Genomic DNA, 16,624 nt, shown 5'->3' on the forward strand with positions numbered 1-16,624 from the left:
GCCTGCAAGACATCCAGCACCACCGGGTCAGAAAACCTCACTTTGAAAAACAAAGAGCTAAATTTAACATCACACACAAACAGAAATATTTATAAACTACAACCAAAATCACTTTTTTATCTGTGAAAACCTGGAGGAGCTGAAAACATTCATTTGAACAGTTTATCACATTTTTTCCCTCTGGGACAAACTTTAGGAACATTCATGCTCTTGGTTTGGAAAATGAGTTTGACATCCGGACTAGAGAAATGTTTCTTCTTCCCTCAGCGGCGTTTCAGCTTCTGCACGTCGTCTCTGGTTTCTGTTCTGCACTCGACCAAAACGTTTTGCACCGTGACGCGACTCCGTCCTCAGCAGGGGACGGTTGGACGTTCGCATCATGTCCAACTTTCAGACAACAGTTTGAACAGAGCAAGATCCAAGAACGCTGATTCATTTAGTCAAAGCGGAGAGCGGCGCGTCCAGGAGTGACTCCAGTTCACCCATCAGAGATCTGAATAAAGAAACCAAAAGGTTTGACCCAAGACCTTCAGGTCAAAGGTCAGTTATCCCCGATACTGACCAGATAAACGTTTGAATTAAGAGAAATGTAACAAAAAAATCTCTAAAAATGTTCCAGTTTCAATGATTCGCAAACCTAAAAGAATAAATCTTTGGTCTGATTTAACTTCAGACACAGTGAGGAAAATTATTTTATTCAAATATCAAGTTTAGAATCTAATTTCCTCCAGCAGAGCTGCAGCCAGTCCGTCAGGATTTTATTCAAACTTCATCAGACCAACAAACCAGATCAGTTTGAAGGGAGCAAAACCCGAGTGGATCCCACAGTTCACACCAACATCCAGGTTTCACACCAACATCCAGGTTTCACACCAACATCCAGGTTTCACACCAACATCCAGGTTTCACACCAACATCCAGGTTTCTTTAAGTGTCAAAGAGAAATCTGAAGGATGGAAACAATCCGGAGCGACGGCGCTGCCACGACGTACCAGACTGGCTGGAAGTGATCAAGGTGTTGACCAGCGGCGTGAGGTCGATGGCGGTGGGGTCGATGGCGGTGGGGTCGATGGCGGTGAGGTTCTCCGCTGGGATTTCTGGGAGGTGAAGCAGAGAGACGAGTCAGACGGGTTTGATTCATCGATACAGAGTCAGATCTAAACAGGGAGCAGAAATCAAATGACATGATTTAGACGGATAAAAACAACTCAGAACGCAGAACGTGTTCCACCACGTCTTTGTTGTCTTTGTTTTCTTTGTTTTCTTTGTTTTCTCAGAGATTCAAGATTCTTTTCTCAAAGTTTCCAAATGAGTCTCTACGTTCTGAGAAACAGTTTACAGAAAACAATCTGCAAAATCCATGCAAACAATCAGAAAGTTCTGCAAAATGTTCTGAAGGTTCTAGGAAAGGATCCTGCAGAACCTTTTACATCCCATAATAGATCCGGTAAGTTCTGTAGAAAAACCCAAGAGTTCAGGCTGTAAGTTTGTCAAAGTGTTTTGTATCCTGTAAGTTCTAGAAAATTATTTTCATGCATCAGGAAACTTATGAGCTTCATTCAGTTTCTGACCTTAACTTTAATATTTTACAGAAACATTATTAATAAAGTCCTGGGAATTAAACAGATAGAAATGTAAAGTTTATTTTATTACAGGAGATGGAGCATTTGCTCATTTTCTGACAGTCAGTTGTTAAAATTTATTGAATAATTTGTGTCTAAAGTTGTAAATTTATCAGGAGAAATTTGTAATAAAGTCTCTTTGAAAGAAAGAAAATACCTGAGAAATGATTAAAGTCTCTCTTGTGTCGCTCGTCTTGCATCCTGCTTCTAAAATCTGTTCAGAAACAAAGATTACAACTTTTATAAAGATTATTAAACTTCTTGACAGCAAACATGAAAACTACAGAGATCTTTATAGTTCTAATTCTTTTATGCATAAATATTCTAAAAGCACCAGGTTTTTCTTCACAATAGAAAGTAAACATTCAGTAAAATAAGTTTTCATTATTTTCTAATAAATGACCAACCTTGGCTGAAGAGGATGAAGAGTGAAGCTGCAGAAACACAGGAGATTAACCAGAGGCGAGGAAGCAGCAGAAACCTCCTGAGAGCTGCCATGATGCTGCAGAGCGTCAAACAGGCGGCTGCAGCAACACGGAGGCTGCAGCAACACGGAGGCTGCAGCAACACGAGGAGGAAAAGAAAACCTTCAAATCCAGCAGAAACTTTTCAACCCTCAGCAGAATCTCTGCAAAGGAAAACCTCACGGCGTGTTTCAGCCGTGCAGAATGAAACCTTTCAGAGAGTCACACACACAGCGGCGGTCAGAGGATTCAACTAGGCCGTTTTCTCCCCTCTGAGCAGCAGCTGTTGGCAGCAGGCCGGCGGCTTGGAGAATTCAGAATAATTCAGATCCTTCACCACCTCCAACAGCTCGCTGTAAGAAACACCAGACCTCCAGGGAAAACTGCAGAACGGCTGCAATTCACAACACTGACCTGTAGAGGGAGCAAGAGAGACTAACGCCGAGACAACAGGAACATTTCAGAAAGTAGATTTATTCTGGCTCGTTAATGTCCACCAGGGAGGAGGAGGAAGTTAAGATATTATCTCAATAGTTTTTATCCAAAAGATGAAAATCTGCAGCATCACTGAGTCCAGATCAAAGTTCTGATTTCACCAGGAGTGGTGTAGTCAAAGTCCAGAAGTTAACCTGACAGGAACTGTGTGCAGACGTCGATTGGTTCTGGTTCTGTTGCACAAACTGGTTCTGGTTCTGCTGAACAAACAACATGTGGAAAGAGCTGAAGGAGAAAATTAGTGATGATTCAGATTTCAGCCAATTTTAGGAAACGGATCTCCAGCTGCAGAATTTATGAAATAAAACTAAAAGAAAACAAACAATAAAAACCGGATCAGAACCAACCTGATGTCGGTCCGGTAACTGAGCCGCTGGTCAAATGATTCACAGAAACCTGCAGGAAATATTTCACTAGTTTTTATTCTAAATGGTTTTAATATGTTGAATCAAAAAACTAAATGATTGGTTCAAACATCCAGATTTATGATTTCACCAAATCAAACATTTTCCTTCATATTTAATATTTTAACTGAAAACTTGAACTTTGAGGAACAGAAAACACTTAAAGAAACTCCCACAGACTATAAACTCTGAAAGATTCAGTAATATTGATGTAAATAAAACGGAAGCAGCAGAAACAGTTCAGAAAAAAATAAAGTTTTATAAAAACAACATGAAAGTTTCCAGGGAATTTAATGGAAGCAAAGAGAAAAAACACTCAGAAAATGTTCAGTTTATTACTTTATTAATAACTGGTGCAATTGAAAACACAAAAATAAAATAAAAATCAAGTAAGAATACATTTGCATATTATATCATAAAAACAACATAAACCAACAAAGTGGTTTGAATCAAAACAGCAACTTTAGTTTTTGTTTTTTTTTCCAAACTAATGAGAAATAAATGAGATGATGCAGAGCTCTGAAGGCCACTAGTGTAAAACAGTCCAAACATTCCTTAAATGAAACTGAATAACAATGTTTCTGTAGAAGCTGCCGTCTTTTCCTCACGTCAGTCTGCCTGACAGCGGAACGTCTCCAACGTCCTCATACGGGGACGGAGTCCCGTCGCGCCGCCGCCCGAACAGACGGGTTCGCGTTCGGAGTTTGACGACCTCAGCGAGAAAAGCATGAGAGAAAATCATAACTGCAAAAGGCCAAGGCACAAATAATTAGTAGCAATCAAAGCGTCCAGCAACATTACAGGTTGAGAGCAGGAAGAGCCGCTGAGCGTGGAAAACAAACGTTCATCAGAACAACATTTCGTCCAGCAGTGGTGCCATAAAGTGCTCCTTTTTTTTCATCACGATTATTAAACGCAAAGAAAAACGCCGCAGTTTGATGCTTATCGTTATGAAACAGTTTGATGTCGTCATGGTTTCTCTTTTTAATTATCCGTTAAAGTGGGCCGGCTTTCATCCTCCTGCAAAAACAGAAAACATGTGCAGCATGTTTCCCAAATTCACCCGAGCCAGATGTTTCTGATGAGTCCAGATGTTTCTGATGAGTCCAGATGTTTCTGATGTTTCTGATGAGTCCAGATGTTTCTGATGTTTCTGATGAGTCCAGATGTTTCTGATGTTTCTGATGAGTCCAGATGTTTCTGATGTTTCTGAGTCCAGATGTTTCATTTTCACTCATTCACCAGTAGAACGATGCAGAAAACATAAAGTTTGTTCAGATATTGTTCTGTGGAAAATGTAAAAACTGTGCAGCGTTTCCACCGCAGACTGTAAAAATTAATTCCAATTCAATCAACAATAAAAATTAAAGTCCAAGAAACAGAAATTAAAAACTAATTTTCCCTCATTACAAACAGAAACAATCTGCAGGAACAGAAAGCAGTTTGACTTTTAAATGATAACTAAACTTGAACAAACTAGAAAACAATTCAAAAGTTTAAATGGAAAATTAAAAACCAATCAATGAAATATATTGATCTTATGTTCAGTCTGAAAGTGACAAAATAAAAAAACCAAGTTACAATTAATCAGCAAAGAAACAAACAAGAAGAAATTTATCCTGGATTCAGACATTTTTATCTTTAAATCTGTTTAAATCAAAACTCAGTTAGGATGAGAAACAGATTTAAAACATTTTTTAAAATCCTGAATGACGAGGAAAAAACTCCACATGAAGTAAAATGAACAGAAAGAAATGACAAATGTTTTTATAAAATATCTGCTGATAATCTGATTTAAGTGCCTTTAATTTGATTACAAGTCATTACATCATCAACCGAGTTCTGACAAACTTTTACTAAATGTTGTTTTGTGTTAAAATAACAGATAGTTTGAACTAAATTATTTGAATTTATGACTTTTTCTTTACTTTTTGCTTCTTTTGAAAAAGTTTTAGAAAAAACGGATAAAATGAAAAGACATGCAGCAACAAATAAACAAAATAAATAAAATAAAATGGACGACGTAATAAAAACTCAAAATCAATTTAATTCAAGTGAGAATAAATTAAAGTGACAATTTTTCACTGCAAAAAGTAAAGCTAGCATTTTATTTTGAAACACTTTTTACTGAATATAAAATATTACTGAATATTTTCAGTAGGTGAAATAAAGAGAATTTTTATTTCATAATTTTGGTAGCATTATTCTTTTTGCAGTTTGTTTCCCGTCATGGAAGACATTTTCTCTAATTAAAAAAATAAATTTTAACAGTGAGTCAATCTGAGAGGAAGCCACTCGTTGACTTTCAGATGGAAGAAATAAGTACAGCATGCAGCTAAAGATGTTTCATAAACTACAACTGAAGTGCAAAGCAAAGATATTGTTGTGCAAAACTTTTTAAAGAACAATAATGAACAAGAAAACATCAAAACATTTAAAGTTTCAACCAGAACAAGAAGAAAAACAAACAGTAGAAACTTTACATGTTGGGTCTGAAAACAGCAGAAACCGTCTGAACCGGATTTACAGAAACCAGATTTTAAACTGCAGGGGTGAAGAGAAGAGTCTGAAACACTAAAACATGAATGACTGAATCATTCTGGACGGTGCTTGAGGCACAGTGAATGAATGAATGAATGAATGGATGGATGAATGAATGAATGAATGAATGAATGAATGACTAGTCTGTGCAGTGACAACCAGTCCTACAACATTTTGTTTTTCTATAAATGTCAGATTATATTTGCTGTACAGCAGGTTAAGCAGATAGTAAAACGTTTTATAAATTTTCTCTGGAGTTTCCTCTCATCCAGTTACTGCATCACTAACAGCCACTTTAAAGGAACAGTTTGAATTTTTACTGCTGGGTTTGACTCAAGTATCTAGAAGAAGTCAGTATCTGTTACTGTTCTGCCTGTATTTGTCAGGGCTGCTAAATGCATCTTGGTCCAAAACTCCCGTCCTAAAATAATTTAGGATGGAATAATGAACGTGAGCATCTCACCTCTGTACTGGAAACTTTTAGATTCAAGCTCTAACATTTAGCATAGATTTTAAATTAGCAGAACTGTAACTGTAAAGTTGAATGTTATCTGTTTGCTTCATAGCTAACAGTCAAGATTAGCTTCTGTTACTCAAGCTGGAATGAACCGGATCAGATTTTCCTGCCAGGACATTTTATACGTCATAAGAACGTATAAATCTTATAATCTGCATAAATGTATAAAATACAATAACATTAGCTTGTATTGCTAGTAGCAGTGAGTTTGGTCCCTGAGCACAACAAGCAAATCATAAAGGTTTTCTGACCAGCAAATGGCCCATGGCGAACAGTGTTAGCTAACTGCTGGCTAACTGCTAGCTCTACAGTTAGCTCATTTATTATCTTGAAAATTAGCGTGACTGTTGGCTTTTCTGTTAGCGTGACAGCAACTTTAGCTATATCCACTACCTTCACACTAACTAATGTCCTTAACAAGTCACTGAGATCACACTGAGTCCAATCTAGTAGGTAGAAAACTGACTACTTATAGCTACTCCACACAACCCCATTAAATTCAAACTCTTCCCTATAAGTTATAAAATTCTTGACTGCTGAATTAACTGAGGAAACATTTTCTGACGTCTCAAAAAACAGACAAACAAGTTTGAATTTCCCTCCAAGGAGTTTTGGTTTTCCTAATAAATCTATGTTTTGTTTTTAAAATGTAGAGCAGAGCTACAGCGTTTCAAAAATTTAAAACCGTAAGATTGTTAAATAGAGTTTATAGAAGAAGTCATAAAAGCAGAGCAGAGACTTGGTGATTATTCAAGTCTTCAGATAAAGTTTTGTCAGGTTTTACGTCACAATCTGTGATTCTACAGATAAAGAAGTAAAATCAGTTCAGGCCTCAAAATGTTTCCAGGTTGTTCATAACATCCAGATTTCAAAACTACAAATAGAACAAGATTTAATTACAATTAACAAACTTTAAGTATATATAAATGTCTTATTGCAAAGTAGAATAAATAACATTTCCTACTCTAGATTTATTAAGGCCTAGTATATTTAAATAATTTTGAACCATTTTAGAGCAAACAGCTCCATAATAAAGCTAAATATCCATTTATTTGATCATATAATAAGTTTACTGTTTAACTTTTCAAAATATATAAAAAAGATTAAGCAGCAGATTTAATTACTTTCTTAATAAATACGTTACTTTCATTGATAGCAAAAAAAGAATTAAATTTTAAAACATGCACCAGCTAATCGCAGTAAAATTACAACTTTATTGTTCCACTTTATGCAGCGATTACAGGAGGATTAATTTATTGACTTGATTATTTATTACAGAAAACTGAAAGCGAAGCATTGCTTCCTTCCTCTTCACTATTATGAACTACTTTGTGTTGCTCCGTCATAAAATCCCAGTAAACTTTAGTGAAAATGTTCTAAAATTAATATTTTTAGACCTCAAAATGGCAACATTAACATCGACTAAAGTAGAAAAGCTTTAAAAGCCTTCAGATTTAACTTTTTAAAGCTGTTTACATTTCAGAAATAGGTTTATGGAGCAACATTTCCTATAAATCAAGCAGAAACTGAGAATAATAAATTATTCAGGCAATCCAAAATAAATTAGAATTAATTATATTTCTCTGTTTGGGGTCATTTTAGGGAAAGTTTTGAATAAATCTCTCAAAATGCTCCATTAAAGTTGGAAAGTGCAGGTTCTGTGTGCGAGTTATTTTTTTATTTCAAATTTATTTTCACATTATGAAGTTTTCTGATCCTCTAAAACTTTGTCAGAAATATGAAGACTGAAGTCTAAGATCCACAAACATAATCTAAAGGTTAAAAGGCTTTTATAAGGATGTTTAAATGTTTCTTTACTACCATAAGTTTCTTATGATTGGATTCATAAGTTTTCACAGCCTCTGAATCCCCTGGAGCCTCAGATTTTCCAGTTTTTTCTCCACATGTGTTTGGAGGAACCTGGTGGTTTTTCTCCATGTAATCAGTTCAGATCCAGACACTTTACCTTCAGGACTTTCTGTTCTGTTCTGTGAAACTTGTCACACTTTATTAACCAAATTAATCCCATTTTTTTGTCCATATAAAGGTTTGTTTGCATGTTTCTGCTCTGGCCTGTGAATCTGATGCACAAGCTACATCCGCTAACAGCAGCGATGGACGATGAAGTCGCTTCTCCTCCCTCTGGGGTTAACGTCTCTATAAACGACCTGATTGGACGCTGGGAAAGGCTACTGTTGTGTTTAAGTCGTGCTAAAAGGAGTTAGCCTATCAGGGAGGCTATGCTAGCCTGAAATAACATCTGAATGCTAAACATGTAGCAGCTAATGCTAATGTTAGCATCCACAGTCCAGGACTTCCTGGCCAGAATAACATTTTGCTCCAATCTGATGGTTTAATAAACTAAATAACAGATTAAAAAGTATAAAGATCTTAGTTTTTGGGCTCATATTTCTATTTCTTAAATAATTTAGCAGCAAAAATGGGTTTTCAAGAGAATTTGTTGCTTATTCTGTCAATATACGGTTTTAAATTAATTACAGAACCTGTAATGAACTCAATAAGAAAATGTAACGAATCCCACTGCTGTCATCCATGGAGCTGAATTTATCCCCAGTGCTTTAGAGAATCAGTAGTGAAAATGTAGAAACTTTATATTTATATTTACTTCAACTTTACAAAACAGTTCAATAACCTGGTTTTACTTTGTGTTTATGTGGATTTTTATTTTTAAGAATAAAAATCACTAAATCTGACAAACATGGAAAAAGCAAAGGGGTGTAAAAACCAGCAGTATGTTTTTATGACTTTGTATTACACATGTTGGCCAACATTATGTTGAATGTGTTTAATGAAATGGACGGTTCCCTGGATTCATGTGCCAACGAAGCATCAGAAATTTAGTGTTTCAAATATTTTCTGACTGTAAGTTTGTAAATCTGAATGACTTCCAGCAAAAACAAAACAACATAAATGTAAGAATATTTGGATCAAACGACGAGACAGTGAGGAACGGGAACAGACAGGAGACTTTTGGTTCCAGTGTCGCCCTCTAATGGTCACCCAGGAATGGTGCAGCATCATGCAAACATGCAGAAACAAGGATGTCTTCATATAAAAAATAAGTGTTACAAAATGGCATAGCAGGTATAAGTTTCCATTCAATCTCTGTTCTTTTTCCTGATATATCCTGAAATTTGCAGTGTCTACACTAGAAGTCGCATGCGTCACATGCAGTGCGGTTGGCTTTGCAGCAGTAAAGCTTTTGGCTGTATATATTTTGTAGAATGTTCTTTTTTTAGTTAAATTTCTGTGAAGAGTGCGCTGTACACAGTTTTTTCTTTACAAACGGTCTGCTTTCCCTTTTTTTGTTTTGCCGTGGGGGTGGACTCGTTGCCCGGTCTCTGCGGGTCGATGGCCGGTCGTTCAGAACGCGCAGCAACGAGGCGGATTAAACCCACCTTTGTCCCAAAGATTCGCCCCATAAGGTGTGGCTTCGACCCAGCGTTCTGGGTTTTAGAGGCATGGATTGGATTTAAGGTCTCAGAGTCGAGGCGACGTCGTGTTTCAGGGCGGCGTGTTCCACTCTGCGTCCCCGAAACCCTCGCCGGTGGAGGAGAGTGGCAGGGCGCCCCCGCTGGGCGTGAAGGGGTCCGTGTCCGTGTCCGTCTCGCCCTCGGCCAAGTAGCTCGGCCTGGTTCTCGTCCAGCTGGCCTCCCCGGCCGCCACCGCCGCCCCCATCGACAGGTCCAACCCCGCCTCGCCCTCCCGCTCCCCGGAAATGCTGAACCCGCTGGGCGAGCGCTCCAGCTCCTCGTGGTTCACCGACAGGAGCGAGAGTGGCGAGTCGCCCCCCCGGCACCCTGTGGTCCTGCCCCGCCCCGCCGACAAGTCCTGCAGGGAGCTGATGGGCAACACGGTCGGCCGCTCCGTATAGGTGGGGATGGCGGCCGGCGCCGCGCCGCCTGGCATCCCGACCCCCTGCCTGCCGCCTCGCCCTCTGCTGCAGGCCGAGTTCGCTTTGCTGACAGGCACCTGGTATGACATCTGAGGGAACACCTCGGAGTAGTTGAGGAAAACCCGGCGGATCTCACCGTTCGCCGTCTGGTCGCAGGCCTCCAGGGTCATCCGAGCGTCGCCGGCCGAGTCCACCTGCAGGTGCTCGGTGTGCTGGATGTGCATGTCCACCAGGAAGTCCAGCTTCTTCTCCATGTCCTCCACCTGAGACAGAGACACATCCGTCCATGAGCTCCGGAAACTGACCCGCCCAGAACCATGAAGGACACGGTCGGCCGCTTCTCAGGGTTCTGAACAGAAACACGTTTTACTCCTTTAAATTTATTGATTTGAAGGTTTTCATGACCTTCAACTATGAATAAATGGAGTTTTTATTGAACAATCAATGAAAACACAACAAAAGCAGATCAGAGTCCATAGATGGGACGTGGGGCATTTTGATCTATTGTTCTGCAGTTTGAACTCTCACCTGCCTCTCCACCCTGATAAATCTACCCATCATGCTTTGGTCTTCAGTATCTGGCATGGACGTTGCTTTGGCTAAGTAGGACTCCTGCCTGAAACAAAGAGAAACAAGAACATGAAGACGGTGTCACCTTTATATGCTAGAGCATCAGCGATACAGAATGGTGTCGCAGTACCTGGGTGACTGACTGGATGGGTAGTTAAAGGGTGTTTTCTGGGGCTTCTTGCTTTTTGGGGTGAGGGGAGGTCCAGGGGCAAGAATCATGTCGATCCTTTAGAGAAGAAACATGCTGAGCACTGCACACATGAGGCATTTAACCAGATTTACTCCTCCACATGTGTTGTGTCTGCTCACCTGGTCTGGAGGTATTTAATTCTGCAGAGCATGTCTAGATGTCCAGCAGAGTACTGCTCAATCACATCTTTGACATCGTAAGGCCTCAGAGTTTCCTTAAACCTCTTCTTGTTCAAGAGAAATTGCATGATCCTGTGAAGGAAAGTCCAAGATCAGCATTTGACTGTGGAACTGCATCTGTTGAAGTTTTGCAACTTCCAGGACTTTACCCAACTACTTACACCAACGAAAACAGTCAGTGTTTTCTACAACTACCCACACAAGTTAGAAGAGTCATACAAAACCTGAAAACTCCTCAGGACATCCGTCCATTGTGGGGACTGGTTTCTATCTTCAACAGTCATTGGGCACGAAGGCTTGTGCACCCTGGACAGGTCAGTGATCCATCACAGGGTAATGCAAACACAGAGGGCAATTCAGTGGCCAACAAACCTAACTTTGATGTTTGCTGGTCATTGCTCAGATGTAGGATGCAAGTTCAATGTCTGCCCTGGGGTTGGTTGTTTGGGGGAAATTCCCCAAAACCACCAGGGGAAGATGTCAAAGAGGCATCAGTATCACCAAACGACTAAAAACTACCAAACTTCTGGATCTCAGCTCTTTACCGTATAGAAAGAGGTCATCCCAGATTCTTGCATTTCTTTTTGTTTGGTCAAGATCCATATCTCACCACCCCAGTTAAAGACTGTAATGCAGACAGAGCAGCAAATTAAACACTGTTGACTTTGACTGAATTGGAGGGAACAACAAGAAAACAAGCACTGTGGATCTGCTCAGTCCTGTTCTTGTATTGGTGGCACTATCCTTCCAGTCTAAACTCGGTGCCCTCAAGTGGATAACGTTCGTCTTAAGGACTGCCTGGTAAAGGGCTCAGAGTTCAGACCAATCTGCTGGTGCTCCAGTTTGGTTTAAACTGATGTTCCCAGTCCTCAGGGCCACTGCCATGCATATTTTAGATGTGTCTCTGTTCAGAAACACCTGATTCAAATGACTTCATGACCTCCTCTGCATGAAGATCTACAGAAGTCTGTTAATCATCCGCCTATTCAAGTCAGGTGAGTGGCAGAAAGGCACACCTAAAACATGTAGGGCCCGTGAGGACTGGGATTGAGAAACACTGGCTTAGAGCCAAGTCCAAAATGTCTTTTACTGAACAGTCACCTGACAGGAGCTCCTTTTTCAGGCGAACCGTACACCGCCTGCTTTGGTGTTGACACTTTCCCTACTTGAGTTCAGTCCCGTCATCCATCAGTTCTTTCACGTGCTCGTCTTTGAGGTCTGTTTGCCGCCCACTGAGCTGTTATCTTCAGCTCTTCCCAGAGTCCTCAGCGGCTGCAGGAGCTCCTGTGTTTGGCAGAAAGTCTTGGGGGTCCTGAAACCAAAACCCTTCATGTCTGAGTTCCCCTTTCAGGGAGCCATTCAGCCCCAGCATAATGGGGTGGGAGGAAGAAGTGCTTTCACAGGGTTAATCACTCATCTCACAGGTCTTCACGCGAGATTGAATTCCTGCATTATGTCAGCGGTGTGGCCTATAGATGCACCAGGAGACTGTTAACATGTGTGAGCTCTGGTTTACATCACTGATGTCGACACGTCCAGCTTTGCATTGCTGAAGGAAAGGTCACACTGAGCACACACGCTTGGACCTGGAGACCAATTACATTGTTACACGTGGAGCTGAGAGAAGTTTCACTAAAACACCTGGAAGCCTTAACTTGTTCACCAAAAAAGGTTTTGATAAAAAAGAAACATTTTAACTGGTAATACAGTTAAACTGATCTAATACTGCCTGACTATTGCAACGCACCAAGGCAGGACAGAGTGAATGGACTGCTATATATGAAAACTGTTGACCTAAAACAAACTTTTATTTCAGAACAGTAAGATAAACATCGTGGTTTCCAGTGGCAGAAGGAAAACCTGTGAGCTGCAGGGCAGAACATGTTGAGACCACAACCTTTCTGGTCATAACATGTTCATTCAAACCAGTTGGTGTTTTCTACAGACTCTGGTTGTTAAGGACTTTTATGATCCAGCTCCGGGTCTTTCTCCATGAAATCTACATGTTCTCTCTGGGCATGAATAGTTTCACTGGTTTCTTCCTCCGAGTCCGAAAACACGACTGCTTCGTTAACTGGTCCAAACTGTCTTCAGCGGTGGGTGAGTCCAGGATTGTGTGTCCTGTGATGGACTGGTGACCTGTCCAGGATGTCCCTCACCTCTCACCACTGACCTTTAGACATCAGCACCAGAGATGGGATGGACGGATGACTCTGTAATTTCCTTCAAACCATCAGACCTTCCTGTTATCTTCTGACGTGTCACTGATCACTGGTTCTCCAGGCTCTCTGATGTCGTTTCTGCTGAACGGTATGGCATGGGTCAGTGGTACGTACTTTTGTCTGTAAGCGGACCATACAACCGTCCGTACCACTCCGTTCCTGGAGACCCTTCAGTTGTAGGTCTACGGGAAAATGAGCAGAGCTACGAATCCTTTGATTGGGACAGGAAAACGGTTTTCTTCATGTTTGTTATTGCTCTAGTGTGATGCAACGGTAGGTGTTTGGGTTTAACCCAACCCGCCCAATGAAAGTCCAACATGGAAACATTCTCTACTGGACATAAAATATCGTGCCGACCCGCACCGACCCCTGCCGCACCGCTCAGTGGAAACAAGGCAAAGACCTTTTCAGGTTTTCTCTCTAGACTTGATTGTTTTAACAGATTCAAGCTCAAAGTTCAGGACCACTGGAAAGTGAGAATGATTTCTCCGGACCTGACTGCCCTGATGACCAGTTTCAGCGTGGGGATCATCTCCTCCAGGAGGATCTCTGGCGGGAAGCCCCGGTCCTCTAAGACTGGGTCTGCAAGGCCTCCAGTATCTGGAAGACAAACAGCAGACTCCATGAAGTAAACTGACCGCTGGCGGTGACGTCCTCCTGCGGTCGGCACTCTGACCTTCAGAGCTCTGCCGCAGCGTGTAGCCCTTCATCCGGAAGGCGGTCCGGAAGCGTTCGCGGTTAGTGAAGCCGGCAGGTTTGGGCTCCTTGGAGGGACTCTCCTCGATGGACTCGGCGTTAACCGTGGCCTTCCTGACCAGCCCCAATGACGTTCTCGCGTTGGAATTGCGAACTCGTTCCAGCAAACTAACCTTCTGACTGAGGTGGAGGAAAGGAGCAGGTCACCAAACCTTTAATATTTACATCGTGTGTCATGCTGACAATACTGAACAAGGGCTGAATTATGAAGGAGAAAAGAGTTTTTACTGCAACCATTCAGGCAGGAGCAACACTAAAATATACATGTTCAAACATTTGTAGTAAGTATGAAAGAATTGTGTATTAGGATTTCACAGCTGTGGCAAAATCTGACAAAATATTTTATTGCAAAATGTTTTAACAACTACAATTATTTTAATCTGAAATGGACAAAAATACGGAACTTTTCCATGACAGCCTATCAATCAATCAATCAATCAAATTTATTTCTATATAACTTCTCAGCAGCAAGGCTCCTGGAAGTGATTCACCTCATAAAAACACACACAGTCACCAACTGAGAAAACATTTTGTTTCCATCATCAATAATCCTCAATAATCCCCAATAATCCTCATGTATGTTGGTCATGTTCCATTATTAATGTTGAAGATGGACCTGCATGCTACTGCAAACATCTTTTCTCTTTACATCCAGAGTTTCTTCAGGATCTGCTGGTTCTGCATATCAGGCTGAAGGTCTTCAGCTGTCTTGTCTTGTGACAATATTTGGCAACACAAAGACGCAGCTTTCTGGGTAAAATAAGACTCCTGTGTCCCTTCGAAGAGGCGGGGAGGTGGAGCAGTAACCGGAGCCGCCGCCGGCCCAAACGAGGCTCTGAAACGTGGAGCGCTCTCAGCGACTTTGCTCCCACAGCGGACACAATATGAGCCTCTATGTGGCCTGAGGCAGAATGGGGACGGCAGATTACAGCGCTGAGAGGCTGCAGAAAGGGAACGCTTTAAAGGAAGAGGGAATCTTCTTTCCAAACGCTCCTCGGCGAATAAAGAGCAGAAAATGGGACGTGATTATCCACAGATCTCTCTAAACGAGGCGACACAACAGCAGAAAAAAACAACCCAGATAGTCCAAGACCCAACGTTTTGTGCTTATTTCCAACAACAAGACTAAACTTGATAGAGATAAAAGAAATCACAATAAACTGGAATGGAGAAGATCTGAAAGGATCTGCTGGCAGCAAAACTCATCCAGCTCTCAGATGGAGGATCGTTTTCTGTTCACATTGCAGGGAAAAGATCCCAGATTAGCCACCAAACTGTTGAGAAACGCAAAAAATCACAAAGAGCACGAAGCTGCCAGCGCTGCCGTAGTTTCTGGACGAAGTCCACCTCTTCCCTCAAAGCTCCAGATGAAGTCCGACCCAGATCCTCTCCGGGTCTTTGTTCAGATCGCATGCTTTATAGTCTCCATGTTCTCAAAATTCATGCAGGTTTTTCCCAGCAGTGTGATAGAAAATGAAAAACAAAGATAAAAAATAATCAGGCTGTTTAATGAGGAGCTGAGAGAATAAATGAAACCAGAGAAGTGAGACGCAGGCGGAGTGGAGGAAGGAGAAGAAACTCAGAAAGACTTCAAAACCAAAACTCTGATCAATTTATCAGGTATTGATCAGAAAATCAACCCATCACAACTCAGACGAGAAAAATTAAATCTGGACACGTCAGAGACAATTCAGCACCAAAAGTGGTTAAAAGCATTTTTTATTTTCAAATATTTTCAGTGTAATTTTGACGTTTTATGGGCTGAAGGAAGTCATGACTGTCCCTGAGCTGATGACGGGAAACAATTTCTGCCTTCAATTAATGAACCTGAATCATTCAGTCTGGACTAATGGACTCACTAATTAGTCCTCAGCCTAAAGTTAAAGTCAAAACGAGAGCAACAGAATGAGTGGGCGTTCAATATCAACTTCTTCCCAGAGCCATTCATCCCAGTCATGGATTAATATACGAAGCTATTTAAAGACGGCTGGGCGGGATATTTTAGGAAATGTTCATTATTTTCTCTCTTTAGCTGGTGGCCTAATTAAAGTCTTTACTGTAGGCACAGCTCTGTAATTTACAGCGTCTCTGCAGGAGCTCAGTGACCTACCTGACCATGGCCTCCAAGGTGTCCTTCCTGTCAGACAGAGACAGAAAGTCACCAAATAAAAACTCAAACTCTGGCATTTATCTGGAAAAACTCAAACAACTAAATGATCAGTGCAGCATCCAACAGGAGCAACACGCAGCGTAAACAATGTTTTAATTTATCATGATAAATTAAAACAAGCTCAATAATCTCCATCTGAATGATTGATTGTTTTCCTCTGGATGAAAACGTCTTCACTCTGTTTACAGAGATAATTCATTTTATTGGTTTTATTAATTTGAATATTTAAAATGTTCCAGTGTTAAATGTTCTTCACAGTTTAAAGTTTATTGATCTTAGAGCGTATAAATTACCTAAAAGACTTTAAAATGTAAGAATGAATCTGACAGTTTGGGAGGAAAACATGAAAACGTTTGTTTAAAGCTGCATTATGTAACTTTTATAAATATATTTTTACACATTTATTGTCGCCATGTGTGAACAGTTTGCTGAGACAATCTGAGAAAAGATCGATTTCCTCCATGAGCTACTATTTCCTCTGAAGAGATGCAGCAATCAGAGCGAGGAGGAGGGGCTTAGCGCTGTCAATCAAGCTCATGTACTCGCTGAGCTAATTGAGGAGAAACAACTTCATGTTA

General features: G+C 40.8%; 1 protein-coding gene across 5 annotated transcripts in view; it reads right to left on the reverse strand.

Moving 5' to 3' along the window:
* Positions 1-3,351: 3,351 nt before the first annotated feature.
* kcnq3 (potassium voltage-gated channel, KQT-like subfamily, member 3) overlaps positions 3,352-16,624 on the reverse strand; it is a 55,521-nt gene continuing 42,248 nt past the window's right edge. For 2 of the 5 annotated variants that reach the window (XM_044135186.1, XM_044135187.1), the window contains 7 exons: positions 15,987-16,013; positions 13,797-13,996; positions 13,615-13,720; positions 10,839-10,970; positions 10,660-10,755; positions 10,488-10,575; positions 3,352-10,222 (listed from right to left, as the gene is read on the reverse strand). In XM_044135186.1, the coding sequence (XP_043991121.1) occupies positions 9,569-10,222; positions 10,488-10,575; positions 10,660-10,755; positions 10,839-10,970; positions 13,615-13,720; positions 13,797-13,996; positions 15,987-16,013 (1,303 nt within the window). In that variant the 3' untranslated portion in view covers positions 3,352-9,568. Of the gene's footprint in view, positions 10,309-10,487; positions 10,576-10,659; positions 10,756-10,838; positions 10,971-13,614; positions 13,721-13,796; positions 13,997-15,986; positions 16,014-16,624 lie in introns of all 5 variants that reach the window. The other 3 variants (XM_044135188.1, XM_044135190.1, XM_044135189.1) reach the window with 3 other exon arrangements.

This window comes from Gambusia affinis, linkage group LG12, assembly GCF_019740435.1.
Source record: "Gambusia affinis linkage group LG12, SWU_Gaff_1.0, whole genome shotgun sequence".
Lineage (NCBI taxonomy): Eukaryota > Metazoa > Chordata > Actinopteri > Cyprinodontiformes > Poeciliidae > Gambusia > Gambusia affinis.